The sequence below is a fragment of the Amblyraja radiata genome, chromosome 8, assembly GCF_010909765.2.
Source record: "Amblyraja radiata isolate CabotCenter1 chromosome 8, sAmbRad1.1.pri, whole genome shotgun sequence".
Lineage (NCBI taxonomy): Eukaryota > Metazoa > Chordata > Chondrichthyes > Rajiformes > Rajidae > Amblyraja > Amblyraja radiata.
In genome coordinates, this window is record NC_045963.1 from 40,510,255 (window position 1) to 40,536,755 (window position 26,501).

At 44.3% G+C, this 26,501-nt stretch overlaps 1 protein-coding gene across 5 annotated transcripts in view; it reads right to left on the reverse strand.

Annotated features, from left to right (window-relative positions):
* Positions 1 to 26,501, reverse strand: part of dop1a (DOP1 leucine zipper like protein A) — a 96,018-nt gene that overhangs the window by 34,827 nt on the left and 34,690 nt on the right. For 4 of the 5 annotated variants that reach the window (XM_033025636.1, XM_033025638.1, XM_033025635.1 and 1 more), the window contains exons 13-20: positions 21,670 to 21,699; positions 14,899 to 15,129; positions 11,533 to 12,154; positions 10,907 to 11,181; positions 8,339 to 8,491; positions 6,099 to 6,199; positions 4,751 to 5,010; positions 538 to 2,569 (exon numbers count right to left, since the gene is read on the reverse strand). In XM_033025636.1, coding sequence (XP_032881527.1) covers positions 538 to 2,569; positions 4,751 to 5,010; positions 6,099 to 6,199; positions 8,339 to 8,491; positions 10,907 to 11,181; positions 11,533 to 12,154; positions 14,899 to 15,129; positions 21,670 to 21,699 — 3,704 coding nt within the window. The remainder of the gene's footprint in view (positions 1 to 537; positions 2,570 to 4,750; positions 5,011 to 6,098; positions 6,200 to 8,338; positions 8,492 to 10,906; positions 11,182 to 11,532; positions 12,155 to 14,898; positions 15,130 to 21,669; positions 21,700 to 26,501) is intronic. The other variant, XM_033025639.1, reaches the window with a different exon arrangement.

Below are 26,501 nucleotides of genomic sequence, written 5' to 3' on the forward strand. Positions count from 1 at the left end.
TGCTAAGCTACTCCAGCACTTTGAGGTTTTTTTTAAAATGTAAACCAGCATTCGCAGTTCCTTGCAATCCCAAAGAAAACGTGTGAACAAAATACACCCTTCAATCTGTGCACTGATTTATTTCACAGGTTGCTTAAATTTGATCTGAACTTGATTGAAAGATACAGCATGGAAGTAGGCCTTTCACCCATTCACATTAGTTCTATATTATTCCTTTTTAGCGTTCACTTCCTACATGCTAGGGCCAATTTAGGGGCCAATTAACGTCTTTCCTCCCACGTCTTTGTAATGTGGGAGGAAACCGATGCGGTCATAGGGAGAATGTACGAACTCCACACAGACGGCACCCGACTATTAAATTGCCCCTAGTGTGTAGGGAGTGGATGAGAAAATGGGATAACATGGAACTAGTATGAACGGGTGATCGATGGTTGGTGTGGACTCGGTGGGCCGAAGGGCACGTCTCCATGCTGCATCTTTCCATCAAATGGAATAAAAGATATCAAACCAAACCACGATGACATCTACAGCACGTACCTGACGTTTGACATCCCAGACTCATACTTGTACTGATGGATCAAGTTGTCCAAATTTCGGCCCAGCTGCAATGTCACGGCTGTCACCACTCTCTGCAGCACTTTCCCCATGTACGGAAGAACTGATGTGATCAACCCAATCCACTGAGGGTCCATTTTGCAGGAAAATGGTTGATTCAGTGCTTTAATCACAGCGGAGATGAACATAACCTGAGAGGTAATGGGTTGGGAGTGCAGGTATTGCAAGGAGATGTGCGGTTGTTGCGGATTGCTGTTCTCCAGATCAGAGGTGACAAATTCGTAGCCAGACTCGCCGTCCTCGGAGGCGACCATCACGCGGTACTCCAGCACTATCAGCCGCTGCACCAGCTTCAGTAACTGAGTCTGCAGCGTGCTGCAGTTGTCGATCTCATCCTCGGAAAAATTGATTATGCTGTCTTCAGACAGCCCCTCTTCGATGGCCGAGACGTTCTTCCCTGCCGTTCGCAGGTGGTGCCATTTCTGGGCACTGAAGACCGATGACAACAAGCAGTGGAGCACCACTTTCTGAACCTTGCATTTCAGTAACATATCCGAGATAAAGCTGGCAAAACCCTTGGCCGAACCCTCGGTCACCTTCGCGAGCTCTGTGAAGAGCAGAGTCAGGATCTGGATGCTGACAATCTGCAGGTTCCGGTTCCCAGACAGATCTTGTTGGGTGACTTTCACATGGGTTGGGTAGTAGCTCCTCAGGAAGTACAAACAGAGAGAGATGATGATCTCTATGTACATGGAGCTACGGAAGGCATGGCTGGAGTCAAGTGGTATGTGGCTGTAGAAGTCCCTGCCCATGACCGAGATGCGGTGCCTGGCCATGAGGTTCTGGAGCAGGGAGAGCTGTGGAGTGTAGGTATTATTTACGCTTGTGGTAGAGATTGCGTTCACAAATCCCGCCGGGTTTGCTTTCAAGATGGCTTCAATGGCAGACAGAGCGTGCAAAGCCCTTGTAGAATCACACACTTGGAGGTAGAGCAAAACGTGCTGGTATAAAGGATGAATGTGAAATTTTGACGTTTTCCAAATTCCTGGCGATCCCACATCACTCTCGATTTCAGACACCTCTCCCTCGCCACAGCTATACCAGTTCTCTAGATCGAGGCTATCACCAAAGAACACGTTAAGTGTCTTCATTTTCTCGTTCTGAGCTTTCTTCTTGTCATCATCCCTCTTTCTGTTGACTCTTACTTTGGGCTTTGCCCCGGGGGGTTTAGGAAAATCTTTGAAACCAAGCTCTGTGGCAGTTAGTTTCTCCAACGCTCGCCCATGTTGTCCTAACTGCTCACCGGTTGGGCTCTTTTTCAGTGCCTGCACCTCTTCCGCAGAGAGGCTGTAGTTAGGGGAAGGGTTCTCTGAAGTTGCAATTGCCGGTGACGATCTGGGTCTGCTTAGATTTTCAGTCACGGTCCCAATGCCACCATCCGTGGAGGCCACCAAACCCTCAGGACCGACGCACTGAGCTACTCCATTCAGGGGACTTCGAGCAAGCATGCTTTTACTCTCACCTTGGACAGTGTTGACTGCTGTCTGTACGTTAAGGTTCGATCCCACTGCACTGATTTTAGTGGAAGTCAGAACCTGGTATTCAAGAGGCTCAGACTCATCATTCAATCCATTGATGATAGCGTTGATCAAGTCTGAAACCACTTGCTGGACTATGTCATCCACCGAGTCTTCTGACCAAATCTGAGAGCTGCTTTTGGTCTTGGAAGTGCTCATGGTCATGGGTTCGGCCTCATAGCTGCTGTTGTCTCCGGCTGAGGATTGGGAGCAGCCAGATTCTGAACTGTGCAACATCTCAGCCTGCTGATCCTGCAGGTCGGACTCTGACACTCCCAGGGGCAAGGTCTCGCTACTTGTGCTCAGCATGGACAACCTGTCGCTCAGAGGGTTCACCGTGAAGCTGAAGCTTTCCATTTCTTCTGCAGCAAATAATTTGCTTGCAGGTCCTTTAGCAGATGGATGCTTACCAGAGTCAAATGACAGGTGTCCAAAAACTAGGGGATTAGAAAGAAAGTTAACTTTAATGCATATTAACCGGCTCTAACATTATTCACTTGAACAGAAATCAATTAAAGGCACTTCACATGTTAAGCATGTTTGATTCATGCATTTTTGGAACAACACACTTGTCATTTAATACCAAAGCACTCATTATGCACTCATATTTCTGAAATAATGCACTCAAATTATTTCTGGAATAACACGTTCAAATTTACACCTGGCAGCCTAGTCGTGCATATATTCATTTACACATTTTTGAATTATGCGCTGTTTTTCCAAGTAAGCCCTGTGTGAAATGCATGATGTCTGTACATGGACAGGAAAGGTTCAGAGGGATACGGGCCAAATGCAGGCAAATGTGATTAGTTTGGAAGGGCATTTGGTCGGAATGGCTGAGTTGGGCTGATGGGCCTGTTTCCATGCTGTATGACTCGGAAGTCTTAAATGATTAAGATGCAGAAGGCATATTTAATACCGTCCAATTGCAGAGAGCAATACATTTGTTCAAGATTTTTTTTCAATGCAGATACTGCTAGTGTTACCTGTGAAAATTTGGTAAACTCACTGTTAAGTTTTTCTTTCTTCATTATTAACCACACTAATAAAATTATGTAATCTGAAAATGAACACTTCAAGACAGCACACAAATAGAGAAAAAATATTCAATTGTCAACTTTGGTATCAACTGGGAATTTTTTTTTTCTTCTGTTATTATTATCACTTAAAATAATTAGCACTTAAAAGTGTGCAGGTGTTGGTTGGGGACGATGGGAAGACTAGATCAGAAGAGGGTTTAAGACAGGAATGCTGCCTGGATTTGAGGGTATTAGCTGCAGGTCGAGGCTGGACAAACTTGGATTGTTTTCTCTGAAACTTCAGAGGTCAAGGGGAGATTTGATTTAAAAAATAAAAAAAAATGATGAAAGCGATAGATAGTCCTTTTTCACGGGGCAAAATTCTTAAAGACTAGTTTATTTTAATTCGTACGGTAACTCAAATCTCACTGTACCAATTGGTGCATGTGACAATAAATGTAAACTTGCATAGCTTTAAGGTGAGAGGACCAAAGTTTAAACATGTGTGGGACATGTTTTTTTTGTTTTGTTTTTTTTACACAGAGTGCAGTGGGTGCTTGGAATGCACTGCAAGAGGTGGCAGTGGAGGCAGATATGGTAGTGGCATTTAAGAAGCTTTGAGATAAGTACACAGATATCCAGGGAATGCAGGGATATGGATCACATGCAAGCAGAGGGGATGAGGTTATCTTGGCATCATGTTCAGCACAGACATTGTGGGCCTAAGGGCATGTTCTTGTGCTGTACTGTTTTATGTTCTACATATGAAGGACTTTAAATTACATAATAAAATAATTAAAAACTCAATGATCAATATTTTAATGAAAACACAAAGCGCTGGAGGGTCAGGAAGCATCTCTAGAGAACATGGATAGGTGTCATTTTAGGTTGGGACCCATCTTCACACTCACGTATCGGGTCAGGACCCTTCTTCAGAACTAAATCCCCACCTGTCCATTTCCCTCCACATAGACACGGTGGTGCAGTGGTAGAATTGTAGCTTTACATGCCAGAGACCTGGGTTCAATCCCGAGCGGAGTTTGTACGTTCTCGCTGTGACCGGGTGGATTATCGCCGGTTGCTCGATTCTCCTCTCACATCATGAAAGATGTGCAGGTTTGCAGGTTAATTAGCTCTGTCAATTGTCCCAAGTGTGTAGGATAGAATAATGTATGAGCGATTATTGGTTGGCATGGACTCGGTGGGCCTATTTCCACACTGTACTGTATATCTAAATCAAACTAAACTGATACGAAACTAAGACACTACCTGACCCGTTGACATACTCCATCGTTTTGTGTTTTAATTCTAATATTGATTGAGTTTTAAATGTTTTATTATGTAATCAAAAGTCCTTCTTACATAGAACATAAAATAGTACAGCACAAGAACATACTCACTCATAAGTTCATATTATAGGAGCAGAATTAGGCCATTCAGCCCATCAAGTCTACTCCACCATTGAATCATGGCTGATCATGACTCCAGCATTTTGTTTCTCCTTATCAATATTTTAACCAACTGTGAATTAAATGAAAATTCAAAATAGATTAATGACTAGACTTATCATATAACAATACTCATTAAAGGGACACTCACTATCAACTGTATTGATTCCTCCAAAGTAATTGTTTCCATCTTCTTCCACAGGAGTGTTCTTGGGTTTCGTGACGTGCCACTCCATTTGCATCCGTTGCACAGAGATGCGCTGGGTTTTTGGGTGCAGGAGCAGCAGCAGGAGTGGCTCAAGGATTCTTGCAATGTCATGTCTCTGGATGACCTGATTCAGCCAAGCCTGAGCCACTGAACAAATGGAACCATCCGTACTGTTCAGGCTATCGAGCATTATGGAAAGAGATCTGCAAAACACAACTGGAAATGAAAGCCTATTTCTATTCTCCAAGAGATGCAGACTTACCCGCTGTTACTCCCAGCATTTTGTGTCTATCTTCAGTGTAAACCAGCATCTGCATTTCCTTCCTACACTAAATGTAAGCACTGCTTGGTAAATGCCTTGTTTTAGTTATACAGCTTGGAAACAAACCTTTCAGCCCACTGGGTCTGTGCCGGCCATCAATTATCCATAAACTAGGGCCTTTCCTGTGCTGTAACCATATAACCATATAACAATTACTGATCTATGTTCAATGTTCAAGTGCAAGAGGTGGTAAGAAATGTTCTGTTGTTGAGATAGAATTAGTGTTGTGTAGGTTGGTTCAAGAACCGGGGAGGTAGCTGTTCCTGAGGCTGGGGGTGTGGGACCTAACTAACTAGAATGGGCGGGTGTTTAGTTTAGTTTAGAGATACGGTATGGAAACAGGCCCTTTGGCCAACCGAGTCCATGCCAACCAACGATCACCCGTACACATACAAACTCCAAACAGGCAGCACCCCAAGGTCAAAATCGAACCCAAGTCTCTGGCGCTGTGAGGCAGCAACTCTACTGCTGTGTCTCTCTGCCCAGAACTTTGACAGGAGTTGACGGACTGAGTTTTTGGAAGAGGTTGGGCAGGCTGGGATTTAATTAATTGAGTCATAGAGTCATACAGCACGGAAACAGGCCCTTCAGCAAACTCGTCCTTGCTGACCAAGATGCCTCATCTAAACTAATCCCATTTGACTGTGCTTGCCCACATCTCTCTAAACCTGTCCATGTAAATGTCCTTATAGTACCTACCCCAACTACCTTCTCTGGCAGCTCGTTCCAAATACCCAATGTGTGAAAAAGTTGTACCTCAGGTTCCCATTAAATCTTTCCCCTCCACCTTAAACCCGTCTCCTCTGGTTCTTGACTCCCCTACTCTGGGTTAAAAAAAAAGCCCTGTGTTATGCAGCTCTCTGGCTCTATTATACAAATTGCATCTTGTATCCATGTAACCTTCCATCTATTTTCATGTTTAAAAATACGATTCCACCACAATAACACAGGGCTTATAAAATCACTGACCTGTCAAAAGTGCGTTTAAAGGAAGAAGACTTATTGATGAGAAGGTCCCGAGTAATGTGCCAAAGCACTGAAAATTTTAAGTGCGCTTCCATTCGTATTTTCTATAACAAAAGAAAGATAAAAGTTAAAACCGCATGCAGTTGCGGTAACACAATGCTCAGTTTTGGTTCCATTTTTACTTAAGCACAAGAAGAAATTGTCTGGCAGGTAAGCTGGGAAATAAAGGGGAAAAATGTAACCTCATTTGAAACCAGCTATAACGAACTTGTTTAGTAAATCTGCAGATCTGTCCTCTTCTGTACCCCAGATTTTAATTGTTCCACATTGGTGTCTGAGCCTTCATCTTTCAAAGCCTCAACACACCTCCAACTCTCCTATAAAAAGCTTCTATAAACCTTCTTCCTTGACCAAACGTTTGCCCTAATGGGGGCTTGACAAAAATGATTGGCTTCACTGCTATGAAAAACCATGTGACACTTTACTCAGTTATAGTCATACAGCAAGGAAACAGGCTCCTTCGGCCCAACTCGTCCATGCAGTCCAAGATGTCCCATTTATGCTAATCCCATTTGCCTGAATTTGGTCCATATCCCTCTAAACCTTTCCTATCCACGTCACTGTACAAGTGTCTTTTAAATATTGTTACAGTATCTGCCTCAAATACCATACACCCACCACTCTCTGAGTGAAATACTTGCCCCTCAGCTTCCTATTAAATCTTGCCCTTCTCACCATAAACCTATGCCCTATGGTTCTTCATGCTTCTACCCTGGGTAAAAGTCCATTAAGTTAAAGGCTCCAAGTAAACAGTTGTTGCTAGTATATCCTCAATGGTAGTGATTTATAGTTTATATTTTATAGTGTAGGTAGTGATTTACAATTTTACGTCAATTAACCTGCAAACCTGTACTTCTTTGAAATGAGTGAGGAAACCGGAACACCTGGAGAAAACCCACATGGTCACAGGGAGAACGTACAAGCTCCGCGCAGACGGTACCCGTAGTCAGGATCAAACCCTGGTCTATTGTGCTGTAAGGCAGCAACCCTATCGCTGCACCACTTTGCTGCCCCTAAAATTAGTTTTAATATGTTTTCTGGGTGTTGCAAACAATACAATCGGAGACGTGTAGGATGGAACAGAATGTTTATTGTAAGGGACTAATTTTGGTTCATTTAATCAGGTTTCTTTCACCTGTGTTATAGAGCAAACCTCTCCCCGCCTCTCCCTCCCCCTCCCCCACCTGTCTCTACCCGTTCCCTGCTCTCCCCTGTCTCCACTCGCCTCTCCCTCTCCCCGCCTCTCCCTCTCCCCAACCCCCTGCCTCCTCCTCTCCCCTCCTGCCTTCCCCTCTCCCTGTTGTTGATTCCATTAGGATGTGCTACCTCAGATCACATCCATGTTCAAAGGATCTCAACCACACGTTGTTCTTGCATTCACCCACAAAGGGCCCAACACATGCTGCAGGCCCCAGGATACTTCATTTTTACCCATATCAGCAAGGCACACAGATATATCTGGTGCCTGCCATTCGGAGCTTCACATGACTGCATGAAAAGAGTCACTGTGTCACTCCAGCTGTAGGTTTAGCAAGAAGTTCATGTTATTGGAGCAGATGTAGGCCATTCGGCCCATCAAGTCTACTCCGCCATTCAATCATGGGCGATCTATCTTTCCCTCTCAACCCCATTCACCGGCTTTCTCCCCATAACCCCTGATGCCTGTACCAATCAGGAATATGTCAATCTCCTCTTTAAAAATACCCAATAACTGCCTCCACAGCCATCTGTGGCAATGAATTCCACAGATTCACCACCCCCTGAAGAAATTCCTCATCTCCTCGAAAGGTACGCCCTTTTGCTTTGAAGATCAAATCCAACACTAGTGATCTCCCTCGGTGCCATTGGCTGCAGAATTATCTCAGATATACCGAGTCGAAACCTTGTACGACAGGGCGGCAGCGGTAGAGTTGCAGCCTTACAGCGCCAGAGACCCGAATTCGACCCTGACTACGGATACTGTCCACGAAAAACAACGCCCGTGGGTTTTCTCCGGGCGCTCCGCTTTCCTCCCTAATTGCAAGGATGTGTAACGTTTGTAGGTTAATTGGCTTTTGTAAATTGTCCCCAGTGTGTGTAGGATAGAACTAGTTTACGGGGTGATTGCTGGTCGGTGCAGACTCAGTGGGCCAAAGGGCCTGTTTCTATGCTGTATCTCTAAACTAAACGAGGCAGCTCCATACCTTGTCTTTGTTGAGCAGTTGCTGACTTATGACATCTTCGCACACGCTGGAGGACGGAACGAGATTATGCAGCTGATAAAACAGTTCCACGCTCCTCTGATAATATTGGGGTGTTTTTTCCCCAAGCTGGTTCCAAAGTGCCACTGCCACTTGCTTAAGGGGAAAAGAAATCAAAATGAATGCCAATTTAATTGTTAATTAATAAACTGTGCAGCATATACACTTGCTATAAATTTAATACTGACATTCCACCATAGATGATACAATATATTAATTTAACTTTCTTAATTTTAGGCTATACTTTTAGAAATTTCAGGCAAAGACAAGTGAATGCATCTGTTCCTGCCAGCAATCTGTCCTGTGCCAGGACAACACGGTGGTGCAGCGGTAAAGTTGCTGCCTCACAGCGCCACAGATCTGGGTTCGATCCTGACTACAGGTGCTGTGTGTACAGAGTTTGAACATTCTCCCTTTGGCTTCTGTAAATTGTCCCAAGTGTGTAGGATAGAACTAGTGTACGGGGTGATCGCTGGTTGGCGTGGACTCAGTGGGCGGAAGGGCCTGTTTCCACATTGTATCTCTAAACTAAACATTTGCCCATTCTAGTTGGTTAGGTCCCACATCAACAACTTCAGAAACAGTTACCATCCTATAACTATCAGGTTCTTGAACCAACCTACACAACCCTAACCCGACCCCAGAACACCTCTTGCGTTAGATCATTGAACATAGAACATTACAGCACAGGAATGGCCCGCTCTGTTCACAATGTTTATGTCAATCATGATGCCAAGTTAAGCTAATCTCAACTACCTGTAAACGATCCATATCTTTCTATTCCCTGCACTTATGTGTGCCTATCTAAAAGCCAATTACACACCACTATAATATCTGCCTCCATCACCATCCCAGGCAATGTGATCCAGGCCCCCACCACTCTCTGTGTGAAAAACTTGCACACTCGCACATCTCCATTAAACTTTCCCCTCTCACCCGATAGCTATGCGCTCCAACGTTGGACATTTCCACTCAGGGAAAAAGGTTATGTCAGGGCTCAAAATTAACGGTTGTCCGGGTGCCAATGGCGACCTAAAGCCCCACTGGGCAACCTAAAAGCCGCGTCATTTTGCCCGGCTTGGCAAGCACCCGTGACACCTATCGTTCAACTCTGAGCGGGCCCCCCTCTCTATCTCTCTCTTTGTCACTCTCCGTCTCCGCCCGCCATCCGTGTCCGGGTCTCCGCTCTCCGGCTGCTCCTCATCCGCCGGACCAGGGAGTTACGGAGGGAGCGGTCTCTGCGGAAAGCTGACAGGGGAGGAGATGGGAAGATGTGGCCAGTGGTAGGATCCCGTTGGTAGACAAAGCTGGAGAAAATCAGCGGGTGAGGCAGCATCTATGCAGCGAAGGAATAGGCGACTTTTCGGGTCGAGCCCCTTCTTCAGGCTGATGTCGGGGGGAGGGGGCAGGAAAAAGAACGGAAGAGGTAGGCTGTGGGAGAGCTGGGAATGGGAGGGGAAGGAGGGAGAAAGCAAGGACTACCTGAAATTGGAGAAGCTAATGGTCATACCGCTGTGGTGTAAACTACCCAAGCGAAATATGAGGTGCTCTTCCTCCAATTTGCAGTGGGCCTCACTCTGGGCATGGAGGAGGCCCAGGACAGAAAGGTCGGATTCGGAATGGGAGGGGGAGTTGAAGTGCTGAGCCACCGGGAGATCAGGTTGGTTATTGAGAACTGAGTGGAGGTGTTGTGCGAAGCGATCGCCAAGCCTGCGCTTGGTCTCACTGAGGTTGATCATACGCTGAATAATCCAACCAGATTTTTATTTGGAAGTGGAAAGAAATAATAGAAATTGCATTCATTGCAACGTGTAAAAAGAGTTGCGATACTGTGTTGTAATTTTGCTGCATGTCATTGTGGTATATATCATGTCTTGATTGGTGAATATGTTTAGTTTGTGACTTTATTTGAAGCAGAAATAATATGTGAATGCTTCATTGACCATAATTCCGACTGGTAACTACGCACTTCGTCCGAGCACATTATCGCACGTGTCATGCAAACCGTCTTAAATGACCACCTAAACTGTCATTTGGCAACCTAAAAAGCTGCCTAGGTTGCCCGGCTGGCATCAGAGAGCCCTGTATGTGCTTGGGTCCTTGGATGGAGTATATAATGTTGTCAAAATACAATGTTTAAAGATTATAATTTAGTTCCAGGTACTGCAGCGGTAGAGTTGCTGCCTTACAGCGACGGAGACCCAGGTTCGATCCTGACTGTGTAGAGTTTGTACACTCTACCTGTGACCGCGTGGGTTTTCTCTGGGTGCTCCATTTTTTCTCCCACATTCCAAACACATGCAGGTTTGTAGGTTAATTGGCTTCAGTCAATTGTCCTTAGCGTGTAGAATTGAACTAGTGTACGGGTGATTGCTGGTTAGCGCGCACTCAGTGGGCCAAAGGGCCTGTTTCCACGCTGTACCTCTAAACTAAACAGAAGCATTCCAAAATACAAGAGAAGGCAGAGAGTCTTCACCATTCACAGCTCGAGATCTTTAAAGACAGACTCACCTTGAAAAACTCTGTCTTTTGAACCATAAACTTGAGGTTTCCCTGCGTTAGTGGAGGCATGATGACCACCGCCACCGTGCCCTGGTTGGGACTCCGAGGCTGTGCGGATTCAAGGCTGTTCAAGCATTCTCCACTCACTACAGCAACGGACTGCGCGAGTCCAACTAAGTCAAGCACCAGAGAAATGGCAATACTCTGAATGCTGAAGTCACTGGCACAGCAGCAGGCGGTCATCAGAGTCTGGAGCCAGACCGGCGGCTTTACCGATGCACAATCTACACAAAGGAGAACAGACACCAGTCAAAACATTGTGCTGTCACAAACATTGAATCAACAGCAGACAAATAGCAAAAATTAATTCATCCCACTTGCCCCTCTCATCTCCCACTTTTGCTGCGTGCGTGATGGTCTGGGATGTGACTATGCTGTTAGCCGTAAATTTGAGCGCGTTATTCCAAAAATACAAGAACGTAAATCAAACTTTGGCATTAAATGAACAAGCGTGTTATTTCAAAAACGCGTTGGTCAAACACGCATAAAGTGCAGTACCTGTACTAACAGTGAGGATCACATAGTAAGCAGCATAAAAGCATTGGCTAACCTGAGATGCATGCAGGAAAACTTACCCATTTCTGACTTATTACAATGAGGTGAAGAGACCTGACTTCCTTCTGCAATGTAAACAGGAAAGCTGGAGCACTCAAAGAATAGTTGGCATGCGGCTGCGAAGGACTGATGATGCTCCTTGGAGCCCAGATGTGGTTCTGTCACTGGAAACGTTGCATCACCTTTGCCAGCAAGGTCCTGCTCATTAGTCTGGCTTCTCTCTCTGCATGGGTCCGTGTGGAAATCTGTTGAAAATGCTTCGCAAACTGTTTCACAGGGAATAATGTAGAGGGTAATCAGCTGGGTCAAAAACTGCTCAAAGTATTCTAAACAATACTGCATTGTCGTCTTCTGAGTAGAGGTTGCCACGGGCATGGCCACTTTATCTTCCTGCGACGGGGAAGATGGGACCACGGTGTCCTCAGACCCAACAGTGGAAGCAGTTTCGGTCTCCGACGAAGTGCTGCCCTGTGGCACCGACCCAGAAACCTGGCCCTCAACTAGAACCTTGTCAAGGTCATCGGTCTTGTCCGCTTGGTACTGCACAAACTCTGTGAATCCACTCTCCGACGACTGGCTACTTGGAGGGTTTTCCCCGTCTTCAAACACGTCACCAGAAGCCCCAAGGCCGGCTGATGAAGCCTGGACAAAGAAATGAACGGCATGAAAACTATCAGGAAAATCAAGGAGAACATTTCATATTTCAACTCCTCATTTTTGGAGTGAAGTGCGAACGTGATGAGATACGCCAACCACACAAATAAGGTTACAGATCAATGGGTGGGATGCTGTTTAGTTTCGTTTGAGATTCAGCTTGGAAAGAAGCCCTTCGGCCCATCGAGTCGACACCAACCATCAAACACACGTTCATATGTATCTCTCATCCACTTCCTACATTTCCAATTCCTATTGCGGGCAATTTTACAGTGACCAATTAACCTGCAAATCCACATGTCTTTAGGAGGTGGGGGGAAACCAGAGCAACTGGAGGAAACCCACGAGGTCAGAGGGAGAACATGCAAACTCCACGCAGACAACACCCGTAATCAGGATCGAAGCTGGGTCGCTGGTACTGTAAGGTAGAGTTTATTATTTGTAAGTTATCATGTGGGCCACGGTACAGTGCAAAACTTTGTTTGCGTTCTATTCGCTTAAACGACATTTGTTCACCAGAGAATGATGCAAAAAGACACAAAGTGCTGGAGTAAGCAGGTCAGGCGGCATTATTGGAGAACATGGATAGGTGAAGTTTTGGGTCGGGACCCTTTATTAGACTGATTGTGGTGGTGGGGGAAGCTACAAGATAGGAGGATCAGGACAAACCTGGGCTGTGATAGGTAGATACAGAGATGGAGGAGGGGGGGGGGGGGGGGGGGGGGGGGTTGATAGGCAGAGGGCTGGACAAATGCCAGAGGTGAAAAGACAAAAGGTGTGATATAAGGACTGAAGAGGTGTGAATTGTGAAGCTAGAGGAAGGAATATAGTTGGAAGGGGAGAAATGGGTGTGAATCCACGTGGGGCACAGGGAAGAGAGGGGGAGTGAAAATATATATATATATATAAGGGGGCCGGGTGGTTAGTTACCTAAAATTAGAGAACTCACTCTTTGTGCTGTTAGTTTGTAAGCAACCTAAGCAGAATACGAGGTGCATTTCCTCCAGTTTGTGTGTGCTCTCAATCTGGCAATTAAGGAGCAAAGATCAGTAAGGGAATGGGAAGGAGAGTTGAAATGGTTGGCAGCCGGGAGATCCAGCAGCAGCGTCGATCGAATGCTGGTGTTCTCACTTTACTTTACATTTCAGGTTTACAGCATATGTATTATTTAAATTTTGTTTCTATCTTACAGACGATTTTTCCCACTGGGCCATGCAGTTCTAAAGTCACATGCCCCATTCATCTCCCGATATTTGTGAGTATAACAGCCACAGTCATGTTGCAGCTTCATAGGACTTTGATTGGGCCGTATTTGGTGTATTGTGTGCAGTTCTGGTCGCACTATTACAGGGAGGATATGGAGGCTTGAGAAAGCGTGCAAAAGAGATTTACCAGACTGCTGCCTGGATTAGAGAATATAAATTATAAATGGAGGTTGAACAAACGGATTGTTTTCTCTGGAGCGTGGAGGCCGAGGGCGACCTGACAGAGGTATATAAAATAATGAGATATTATAGTAGCTAGTATAGAAAGACACAGCCCTTTCCCCCAAGGTTGGAAATGTCAAGGACGAGGAGGCATAGTTTTAAGATGTGAGGGGCAATATAAGCGGGGCTTTTTTTTTTTTACACATAGGTGGGTGTTTGAAACACACAGATACGAACGCCAATTAAGAGGCATTTTGATGGGCACATGAATATAGATCACAGGCAAGCAGAGGAGATGAGTTAACTTGGAATCGTGTTCTGCACAGACAAGGTGAGCCGAAGGGCCCGATCCTGTGCTGGTTTACTTCTAATAAAACAGTTATTCGAAAATAAATAGAGAGATGACTAATTGTTTAATTCTGTTCTTAATTCACAATCTGACAACACTGTATTATGAGGGTATTGGTATCGCAAATATAAAACAAAATTAATTAAGTTTAGTTTAGACTAGTTTAGTTTAGTTTATTATCATGTGCACCGAGGTACAGTGAAAAGCTTTTGTTGCGTGCTAACCAGTCAGCAGAAAGGCAATACATGATTACAATCGGGCCGTCCACAGTGTGCACATACAGGATAAGGGGAATAAAGTTTAGTTCAAGATAGAGTCCAGAAAAGTCCAATTAAAGATAGTCCGAGGGTCTCCTATGAGGTAGATGGGGTAGGTCATGATCACTCTCTAGTTGGTGATGGAATGAGTGTGGATTTCCCCAAAAGCGGCACATTCCCCTGACTTCAAAATTTATCACCAGTCCTTCTTCATCGCTGGGTCTAAATCCTGGAAGTCCCTGCCCAACAGGATTGTGGGGTCATTCTCACCAGAGGGACGAGGTGATTTTGGAAGGCAGATGGAGGACTATTACAGCTAGGCGATAAATGTTGGCTTTGTCCACGACACCTGTGTCTGAACAATGAAATAATCAAAATAAATGAAGCCTAGCAGGTAATAGGCTGACACAGTGAGGAGGGTTATTTACTAGGAAGATGGTTGGGACAGAGGTGAAAAGGTGTGAGACAAAATGATCGAAGAACTGTGAATTGTGAAGCTAGAGGAAGGAATGTAGATGGAAGAGGAAATGGAGGGCAGAAATGGGTGCGAGCCCAGGAGAGGCGAGGGGGGGGGGGGTACATGGGAAACAGCAAAGGTCATATGGGGTAGGCAGAAAAGTCTGATTAAAGATAACTAAGTTTCAACATTACAGACAAAAAATAAATTAAAACAGTAGCTAATCCGTCGATAAAATGTACCCTTTTCTCTTCCGTCTGTTGGGCAAAGTTGGAGTGTCCTGGGTAATGTAGTCTGTTCTCTGCCCCGGGTGACAGCAAGGGCGGTTGTACTTTGCTCAGTATCTTGGAACACAGCTTGAGACAGTCGGTGAGCTCAGAGAGGCACAAAGCCTGCAGGTGGCTGGACAGGGCAGACACCATCCGCACCAACAGCTGGGGCAAATGTTCCGTTTGGATCTCAATGTAGGTCTCCTAAGGACGAAACAGACGCCTTCAGTAGGTTATTTAAAATAAGAATTGCAATTTGCCTTTCCAACATGAAAGATAAAATGGCAAACGTAGCCATTAATTATTGAACTGAACTCAATAAAGCTGGTAGACAAAAATGCTGGAGAAACTCAGCGGGTGCGGCAGCATCTATGGAACGAAGGAAATAGGCAACGTTTCGGGCCGAAACGTTGCCTATTTCCTTCGCTCCATAGATGCTGCCGCACCCGCTGAGTTTCTCCAGCATTTTTGTCTACCTTCGATTTTCCAGCATCTGCAGTTCCTTCTTGAACTCAATAAAGCTGGATTGTTCTCAATAATCTGCAAAATGGATTTTCAATATCAATTTACTTTGCTTGCACAAGAATTCAAGAGATATTTACACCTTCAGAGTTGTCCAGCTTTTAGAGTCACGTGACTTTAACGCTCTTTCAAGACTGGAGTACTGAAGGGAAACAAATGCTCTGTGTCATATCCCAGACAAGCAAGCAGGATAGGTGAGAATTTCTCAACAGGTCATTGGTCTAGGTCATTAACCAAACAGGGTTAGTGTACTATTAACACAAGGCAAATTATAATCACCAAATAGTTGCAAATCAAGTTTGCAAACAGAAGAGGTACTATACAGTCCTTGCTTTGCTCATAAACCATTCATGTAATTGAACTGAATGACAACAAGCACAATGAAACAAAACGGGTTCGCCTAGATATTGTGTACTATCTCAGTGTAACCTACTGATCCTACACTTTTGTACTTCAGAATGATTGTACTTACGTATAGTAAGATTTTGACTGAACAGCAATAACCAACCTGATCTCCCGGTGGCTCAGCACTTCAACACTCCTCCCATTCCGAATCCTACCTTTCTGTCCTGGGCCTCCTCCACGGCCAGAGTGAGTCCCACCGTAAATTGGAGGAGTAGCACCTCATATTTTGCTTGGGTAGTCTACGCCCCAGCGGTATGAACATTGACTTCTCCAATTTCAGGTAGTCCTTGCTTTCTCCCTCTTTCCCATCCCCTTCCCAGCTCTCCCTCAGCCCACTGCCTTCGCCTCCTCCTTTCTTCTTCCCGCACACCCCCCCCCCCCACATCAGCCTGAGGAAGGGTCTCGACCCGTAACGCCGCCTATTCCTTCACTCCATAGATGCTGCCTCACCTGCTGAGCTTATCCAGCATTTGTATCTACCTTTCCAGCATCTGCAGTTCCTTCTTATACAAAAATGAAATTTTGCTGAACCTAGGTACATGTGACAATTAAGCACCACTGAAATAAAACAATATCAAGACCTCAAGCTTTAATTGATTAAACTGATTTAAATATCTGCTTCTTCTTCTTCTTGCATATGGCGTGCCCAGTCATCCACTCCCTACACGCCAGTGCCAATTCACAGAGGCCAATTAACCAACAAACCCGCACGTCTTTGGAATGTGGGAGAAAACCGGAGCCCTCAGAGGAGACCCACGTGGTCACAGGGAGAACGTACAAACTCCACACAGACAACACCCAACGTCAGGATCGATTCTGGCTCTCTGACACTGTGTGGCAGCAGTTCTTCCAGATTATACCATTGTTAGCTGAATATAATTAGTCAAGTAAAATTAAAAGCAAATATTTAGCTTCATGAACAGCCAATTGCAGAAGGGATCAGGAGCCCCAACGTTTATTTTGACACACCTCATATTCCACGGGTAGCTTACAACAAAACAGTATGAACATTGAATTCTCCAATTTTAGGTAACTACTTAACTTTCCCCCTCTCCCTTCTTCGACCATTTAACACATCTTTTAATTTAGTTTTGAGATACAGCACGGAAACAGGCCCTGCAGCCCACCGAGTCCACGCCGACCAGCGATCCCCGTACATTAACACTATTGTACACACACTAGGGACAATTTACAATTTTACCAAGCCAATTTGTCTACAAACCCGTACATCTTTCAAATGTGGGAGGAAACCGGAACCCCCAGAGAAATCCCATGCAGTTCACAAGGGAGAACGTTTAAACTCCGTAGACAGCACCCGTGGTCAGGATCGAACCCGGATCTCTGGCGCTGTAGGTCAGCATCTCTACCGCTGCACCACCTGTGTCAGACCCCGCTGTAGGTCAGCATCTCTACCGCTGCACCACCTGTGTCAGACCTGGACTCACACCAATTTCTCCCCCCAACCACTCCCTCCACCTTCATTCCTTGCTCTCCCTAACTTCACAATTCGTAACTGTTCAATCCTTTTGTCTCACACATTCTGCCTTTTAACCTCTGTCCAACCATCTTTCTATCAAACAACCCTCCTCACTGTGTCATCCTATTACCTGCCAGGCTTTGTCCTACCCGCTACCCCTATCATCAGTTTAAAGAACGGTCAAGACCCGAAATGTCACCTATCCATGTTCTCCTGAGGTGCTGCCCGACCTGCTGAGCTACTCCAGCACTCTGTCGTCATTTCTTTTAGTTATTTCATTGTTCAGATACAGGCATCGTGGACAAAGCCACCATTTATTGCCTATCTGTAGTTCACCACAGTATCAATCACTACAGTTCTGCTGAGAATAACCACTTAACGCTGTTGGGCAGGAACTTCCAGGATTTAGACCCAGTGATGAAGAAGGACTGGTGATACATTTCTGTCAGGGAAAGGTGCAACTTTTAGGGAAGTCTACAGACATCCCATCATCGACTAGAGAATGGTCCTGACCTACTGTCTACCTCATTGGAGACCCTTGGACTATCTTTAATCAGACTTTACTGGACTTTATCTTGCACTAAATGGTATTCCTTTTATCCTGTGTCCATACATTGTGGACTACTTGATTGTAATCATATGCAGTCTTTCCTCTGACTGGATAGCACGCAACAATGAAGCTTTTCACTGTACCCCGGTGATAATAAAAAAAACTAAACTAGAAAGTTCTCCCAGGAGTTAGCCTCCATTATAATAGAAACAAGGAACTGCAGATGCTGTTTTACAAAGAAGATCATAAAGTGCTGGAGTAACTCAGCAGGTCAATCAGCATCCCTGTAGTACATGATGGGTGACAGTTTGGGACCTAGTCAGGTTGAACCTGAAGAAGGATCCTGACCCAAAACGTCACCTATCCATGTTATGATATTATGATAGTGTGATGGTCATTTGTACCAATGCCATAGTTTAGTTTAGTTTAGTTTAGTTGAGAGATAGAGCGTGGAAACAGGGGCCTAAGCCCACCGAGTCCGTGCTGACCACCGATCACCCTGTTCACTGGCACTATCCTACACACAAGGGACTATTTATGCATTTTTACCAATGCCAAATAACCTACAAACCTGCACGTCTTTTGAATGGGGGGGAAAAGGGCACACGGTAATGGGGAGAACGTACAAACTACGTACAGACAGCACCCATAGTCAGGATCGAACCTGGGTCTCTGGCGCTGTAAGGCAGCAACTCTACAGCTGTGCCACCATGCGCCCTAAAGACAGAGGTCAAAATGGTTTCTCCACTGAGGTGATTCACTCACTATCTGTTAACTAGACAGCTGTCCAACAAATCTCAGTGAGTGTTGAAGCTACTAAGCCACTAACCGCTGTGCAAACTCTTGAAAAAAAACCCCAATGCATTAAGAATTGAATGAGTTAAAATGAACTGACAAATTAATTCCAAAACAGTTTTATTTGGGAGTGATTGTCATGGTGTGATTCTATTGTACCTTGCACGATTTTGATTAAAGTTGTGAGCAAATTACCATAATACAGAAAATAAAACGTATATGTTACACCACACTCTTCAGAAATGTTAACGCATGAATGGCAATGTTCAGATATAGCTATATCAGCAATAAGTATTATAATCAATAGGCTTATGTAGAGGATATGAAGCTCTCTAAATAGCTGAGATAATTTCTGAAACTATATAAAAATCTGTGTGACTTTTCTTGTGGCATCAGCAATAATAATCATATGCTCAAAAAAATATTCATTTAATGTTATCCAGTAGATTTGCACAAGTTTCTGAAAATTCAGCCTTCATTTCAAAAGTTTAGATGGAGGTCATGTTATTAAACTCCAGCAAAAATATATTTTAATCAAGAACTGAATTGGTATTAATCTGCAACAGGCCACCTGCAATAAACAGCAACAAATGACTCTTATCAAAGTAATAAGTACCATTTTACATCATAGAGAGCACAGTAAACTATCCAGTCTGACTCTTCGCAACATGTCCACAGCATTCCACACAGGGTCCACACACGCCTTCCTCATCACCTCTCCTCCACTATTCTGACTGAACTGCCAAACTATTTTCATATCAACTTTCTTTTACCAGTTTCAATAATAATAATAATTCGCTGGACTACGCCTGAGATATATCCTTAGCTTTGTTCACTCATTCTATGAATGGTACAGCATGGAAAAAGGCCCTTCAGCCCATCAAGTCCATGCCAGTCATTGATCATCTGTTCACACTAGTTCTATGTTATCCCACCTTCCCATCCACGCCTTACACACATGGGGAAAATTTACAGAAGCCAATTAACTTGCAAACCTGCACGTCTTTGGAATGTGGGAGGAAACCGGAGTACCCGGAGGAAACCCTCACAGTCACATGGAGAACATGCAAATACCACACACAAACAGCACCCAAGGTCGGTATCGAACCCGGGTCTCTGGCGTTGTGATGCAGCGGCTTTACCCCGAGGAGAAATTTATTTAGTCAGAGGGTGGTGAATCTGTGGAATTCTTTGCCACATCAGGCTGTAGTGGGTATTTTTAAGGCAGTGATAGATAGATTCTTGATAAGTACAGGTGTCAGAGGTTATGAGAAGAAGGCAGGAGAATGGGTTTAGGAGGGAGAGATAGACACAGCCATGATTGAATGGTGGAGTAGACTTGGGCCGAATTACCTAATTCTACTCCTATTCCTTATGTTCTTGCCCACTGTGCCGCCACTTAGCTCTCTTTTATTTTCCTCTGTGTAATTCCCTTGCTGACATAATTTGATCAGGTTCCACATATATAGGGGAGGGTGATCTTTAGGGAGATTGCAGAGAAGCTCCAGGTTGATATCTGAGTGGATACAGATGTAGGAAGGATGTAGAAACAAAGAACTGCAGATGCTGGTTTATGCTAAAGATAGATACAAAGTGCTGAAGTAACTCAGTGGGTCAGACAGTATCTCTGGAGAAAAAGGATGGATGACGTTTCGGGTCGGGACCCTTCTTCAGACATTCTGTGTCGCCCCTAACCTGTTTATCTCCGCCTCCAAAATTAAACTGGACCATCTGCCCTCTTCACGTAGTGTTTGGGCCAGACATAAGGTTCTGACCTCAGACCTGCTTCATCTCCACGACTGGCTACAGTCCCGTGGCAGCACCCAACTCAAACCCTGTATCAGCAGGAATTTCTGCTGAAATTCTCCTCTGTGCCTTTGTAACTCCTAGACTAGACTATTTGAATATCCTCCTGGCTGACCCATGTTTCACCAGACACAAAACTGTGCGCTCAATCCATTTTCCTAAACTCACACTTCATGCCAGTGCTTGCATGCTGACACTGGCACCCAGTCCAATACTATCTGTATATACCAGGTTCACCGCCTGGATTACAGGGTATTAGCTACCGCATAAGGAGAGGTCAAACACACTTGGATTGTTTTCTCTGGAGTGTGGGAGAGGAATTGTGAGAGGCATAGACAGGGTAGACAGCCAAAACCCTTTTCACAGGGTGAAAATGTCATAGACTACAGGGGATAGCTTTAAGGTGAGACGGGCAAAGTTTAAAGGAGATCCATGAGACCATGTTTTATTTACAGTGGTGGGAGCCTGAAACACCCAGCCAAGGGTAGTGGTAGAGGCAGACACAATAGTGGCATTTAAGAGGCTTTTGGATATGCAGCGTATGGAGGGATATGGATCACGTGCAGGCAGAGTAGATTAGTTTATCTGGCATTGTGTTAGGTCGGACATTGTGGGCTGAAGGGTCTTTTCTCATACTGCACCATTCTACGTTCAATGTATCACATATTTCAATCGAAGGCCGACATATAACTATGTTCAATTTTAAATAGAAAATTAGTTATCTCTCCATTTCCAGTGTCATATGCCCCTTCAATGTTAATAGCTCCGCAATGGAGGCAGTGTTTTCATTCCCACTGTCTGTAGGCCCTGAAACCCCCTCTGTAAACTTTTCTACTTATATCTCCTCTTTTCTTTTTACTACCTACTTGATATCTCTTTCATCAACCCATTGCCAAAAGATGCTTTGATTCAGTAACGTTTATGTTAGTTGCTTTGGGGTGCTTTGTTAAACAAATATCACAACAGAAATCTAGAAACAAGAAACTAGAGATGCTGGTTTACAAAAAAGACTTTAACACAACATAAATGCAATTTATTAAAAAACTGAGCCAGAAAATGTAGCATAAACATTTGTTATATAACATGGGTCCTTGAACCCACTTCAGAACTGCATGCAATGATACATCTGTCGAGCTGATGAGGATGCAGAAAGATTAGATGAAGTGAGACAAGGATGTGAGTCCCATACCTGACACAGTACTCTCATACTTCGAGTAGGCTTTAAAAAAAAGAAAGCAGACAATTATAAAAAAAAGCATAGTCGTCACACTAACGATGACAGCAAGAAATTACTGCAGCATTCTTGATGAGCCCTTGCAGTTCATACATTTTCTCTTTTCCTCTCCCTCTCAGTTTGCCCTGTTTCCAGTTGAATTGAATCGAATGCCTACATATAACTACGTTCAATTTTAAATAGACAATTCAGCACTTATTCATTGCAAATGAAGATGAGAACAAGATGATTAAAATATGAGCAACATATCCTATGAGAGAGATCCTTAAAAACAGAAGACTTAACAAATTTAATTCATAAAATCACACTCAAGTGACACACCGCTTGATATAGTTTAGTTTAGAGATACAGCGCGGAAACAGGCACTTCGGTCCACCGAGTCCACTCCGACCAGCGATCACCACACACTAACACTATCCTACACTAACACTAGGGACAAATTACAAATTTACCAATTAGCCTCCAAACCTGTACATCTTTGGAGTGTGAGAGGAAACCGAAACACCCAATGAAAACCTACACTGGTCACGGGAAGATCGTACAAACTCCATACAGACAGCACCCGGAGTCAGTATGGAACCCAGGTCTCTGGCATTGTAAGGAAACAACTACACTGGTGTTTACCCGGTTTCTTATATCCGCCACAACTCCCAATAAGGAAGAGACAGAATCCTCCAACAATTTTGACCATTGGTCATTTAAGAGTGTGCTGACTGAGAAATAAGAAATTGTCCCTGATAGAACAGGGCAATGGTCTCTGACAGAACAGGGCAATGGTCTCTGATAGAACAGGGCAATAGTCCCTGATAGAACAGGGCAATGGTCTCTGATAGAACAGTGCAATGGTCTCTGATAGAACAGTGCAATGGTCTCTGATAGAACAGGGCAATAGTCCCTGATAGAACAGGGCAATAGTCCCTGATAGAACAGGGCAATGGTCTCTGATAGAACAGGGCAATGGTCTGTGTGGAACCCCAGCAGGCAGATGGTGCCTTCACAAGAGCAGATAGAGAGAACACAGTAGCCATAGCAGTCATGACAATTCCACTGTGCATATATCTGCAAGGGAACAGCCTTGTATTTTCAAAAGATGACTGGAATGGGGATTAACTTGATGGAAAGACACAAGGTGCTGGAGTAACTAATCGGGTCAGGCGACATCTTTGGAGAATATAGAGAGACGGCGATTCAAGTCAGGACCCTTCGTCTGATAACTTGATGGCACTTGGGTTTAATAATACAAAACAGAAGTCCCAAGTTGGATTGCAAACTTAGAATGCAATGGTTGAACTATGCATATTAGGGGGGGGGGGGAAAGAAAATTTGTATACTTATCTTTGAAAGGTAAACAAACATTTTTCTCCATAAATATAATCATGTCAATTATTGTATTTGCCATTGGGTTTTAAAAACTAGATCTGACTCTTGAATCACAATGGTAAAATGGCAAAATCACATTGCTGTGTAAATGTATCTAAAATACTCAATGTTGTTGGTTTGCAGGTTCAACATCAATAGGAGTACAGGCCGTCCGAGCTTCCATGTATTTAGTGGTTATTGAGCAGCTAATTAATATAACACTGTTTTTGACCCATTACTGTGCCATTTGTGGGAGCTGGCTGGTGCGTTTCTGATATTACAATTGGGAGTACACTCCAATGCTCAGGGACTGGAGACTGTGAGATGCTCGCTAGAGTTGAAAGCATTTCCGTTTCTTGCTAAATTAGGCCGTCGATAAAAAGTCAATGCTCTAAGTTTGAAATGAGGTTTGTAGTTGCCTCCTTGGAACTAAACATGCAATGCAATGCTGCAACAAAGGACACACAGGTCTGCGGATCAATCAAATATTAATCTGCCAGTCAAACTATTCATAGTCATACAGCGTGGAAACAGCCCAACCTGCCCACACCGACCAACATGTCCCATCGACACTAGTCCCACCTGCTGCCATTTGGCCCATATCGCTCTAAACCTATCCTATCCACATGTCCATGTGTTTCTTAAAAGTTGTGATAGTACCCGTCTCATCTACCTCCCCCGGCAACTCATTCCATACAACCACATTTGTGTGAAAATGTTATCCCTCAGGTTTCTATTAAATCTTTCCCGCCTCACCTTAAACCTATGTCCTCTGGTTCTTGATTCCCCTACTCCGGGCTAGAGACTCTGGATGTTTACATAGCTATACATAGCTCATGAAAGAAGCACAGACTTATATTAACTGGTGCAAATTAATCTGACAAGTGCACTCGGAAGCTCCTGACAAATCCACATGTGTGTACACCTAACCATTATAGTGGGCTCAGAATTTATTGTAGTCAGTTAGTAAAATCCAATCCTCCATTTTATTTCAATTACGCCTGACTCTTGAGAAGAAGTGGTTAATGGTACAGAAAAGGCATTACTATTTAATGTAGTTATATGAAGTGCTACCAATGGACACCCTAGCAGATACAAGGGAAAACGCATTGTAACGCATAGTCTGTGCAAAGTGGCTTCATTTATGTCATGTGTGACATCAGGATTGACAGAGGAAGAATTAATTGCTGCTCTTTCAAGAACGATTGTAACCTGTAATGTACAGGCTCAAGAATGAGCTTCTTCCCAATGACCGTCAAGCTATTGAACACTACAAACTTCAACTAAACTCCAAATTGTCTTGGGAACATGGGCTTTGTTTGTTTTTGCACAATAATTGTTTTTTTATTTATTGAACTTCTTTTGGTTTGTTTATTGTGTTTGGTTTGTGAAGGGGTTGTCACGAGGAGGCAATGACTCCTTGCCAGAGAAATCTTTATTTTTGGAAAGGAGATAGAAATGGGCAATATGGGTTTGGGAAGAAAAAAAATTCCATGGAATAAAAAGTATTTTGATTATAAAATGCGACACCATTAAGACCTACTAATAAAGGCTTATTGGAGATCGCCAAACAAGCTTTAACATATTCAAAAACCATTCATAAAAAATTAGTATAGCCTTCAATACAGATTGCAATGTACAAACGACCACTGCTGTGTGCCATTCTGAGGCACAACTAAACATGCCGACTAAGTTAGGAACACTAAATACTCCAATTTCAAGTACAGGTCCGGCACCCTTGAAAGGTTCTGGATTGTCCGTTTTGCTGGACCAACAGAGATCGCCTTGGGGGACCTAGATACCAGCCCGAAACTCGGCAGTGGATGCCAGCTATGGGAACAGATCCACCAGCTCCACCGGACTGGAATTCCAGAGCCCCGGTCGCTGGCAAATTCGACCTGCCGATCGGCGCAGAAGACCCAATGAGGTCGGGATTGCATGCCTCAGCCAGCCTAGCTGCCACATTTTTGTTGGGTCTTCCCGGGGGGAGGGGAAGGGGCGCGGGTTTTGTCTGGATTAATCGGTGGCGGACCTATCATACCCTTCTTCTCTCTTTTCTGTGCCTTCCCCACCCTTGTGCAAGCCTATTTCTCCCATTATCGCCCATCCCCCACAATCCTGCTCCTGTTCCCTCCTTCATACACTCATCTCCCATTCCTGAGTTTTCCCATTTCCCTTTTATCCCCCCCCCCCCCCCCCGTTTCCTTCCACCTATACCCCTCCCTCTGGCTTCACATTTCCCCCTCCTCCTTGCCTTACACCCTTTTGTAACTTCCTCCACCAATCAGCCTACGCAAACCTCCCCTATACCTGTAGCCACCCATCATTTGCCAGGTTTTATCCCGCCTCCCACCTCTCTCTTCCAGCTTTCTCCCTCTATTACAATCAACCTGAAGAAGGGCACAAACCAGAAATACCATCTGTCCATTTCTGCCGGAGCCGCCAAGTTGCTCCAGCACTTTCTATTTTGCATAACATGCGATTTGTTGACAGCACTTCAAAATCTACACCAAAAGCAATCTAATTCAAGGGCTCTCCATGCTGTGTAAATGGAGTAAGACTACATGCAGCTTGACTTAACTACCACTTTGGTGTTCTTTTCCATAAAAACACTATATTTTGCCACGTGCCACGTACAGCACATTTTTATATGAATAACTAATAAGGTACGTCAACAGAGAATGTAGACATAAGGAACTGCAGATGCTGGTTTACAAACAAGGTCAGCGGGTCTGGCAGCATCTCTGGAGAATGTAGACAGGTGACATTTCATGTCGGGACCCTTCATCAGACAGTCATCCAGAGTTCTCCAGAGATGTTACATAACCTGCTGAGTTACTCCAGCACTCCGTGTCTTTTTTCTGGTATTACCTACTGACGTGTTGCAGGTTCCCATAGTTCTCAGCATAAAGCCTAGCAGGTGTATACTACGGGCATTCGGTTAAAGGGTCAGGGCACTGCACAAGTTGCAAACATCAACAATAGCAGGGTGTTGCGATTGAAATCCCAGGCGAAGAAACTAACACCATAAGGCATAGGTGCAAAATTAGTCCATTTGGCCCATCAAGTCTGCTCCACTATTCCATCATGGCTCATCTATTTCTCTCTCTCAACCCTATTCTCCTGCCAAAATCCAACCTAAAAAAAATAAATTGTCTTATAGTCATACAGCATGGAAACAGGCCCTTCAGCCCAACTCATCCATGCCGACCAAGATGTCCCATTACCTAGTCCCATTTGCCGACATTTAGTCCATATCCCTCTCCTATCATGTTGAATAAAATGTAACTTGAATGGTTATTAAATTGTTAATGCTAGCTTAAAGGTAGAATACACAAAGCAAATCCTAATCAGTAGCCACTATGTCAAAACACATTTGTGTTTGTAATCTCCAGTAGTTTTTAATTCTGCTGCTTATAATGACAGAA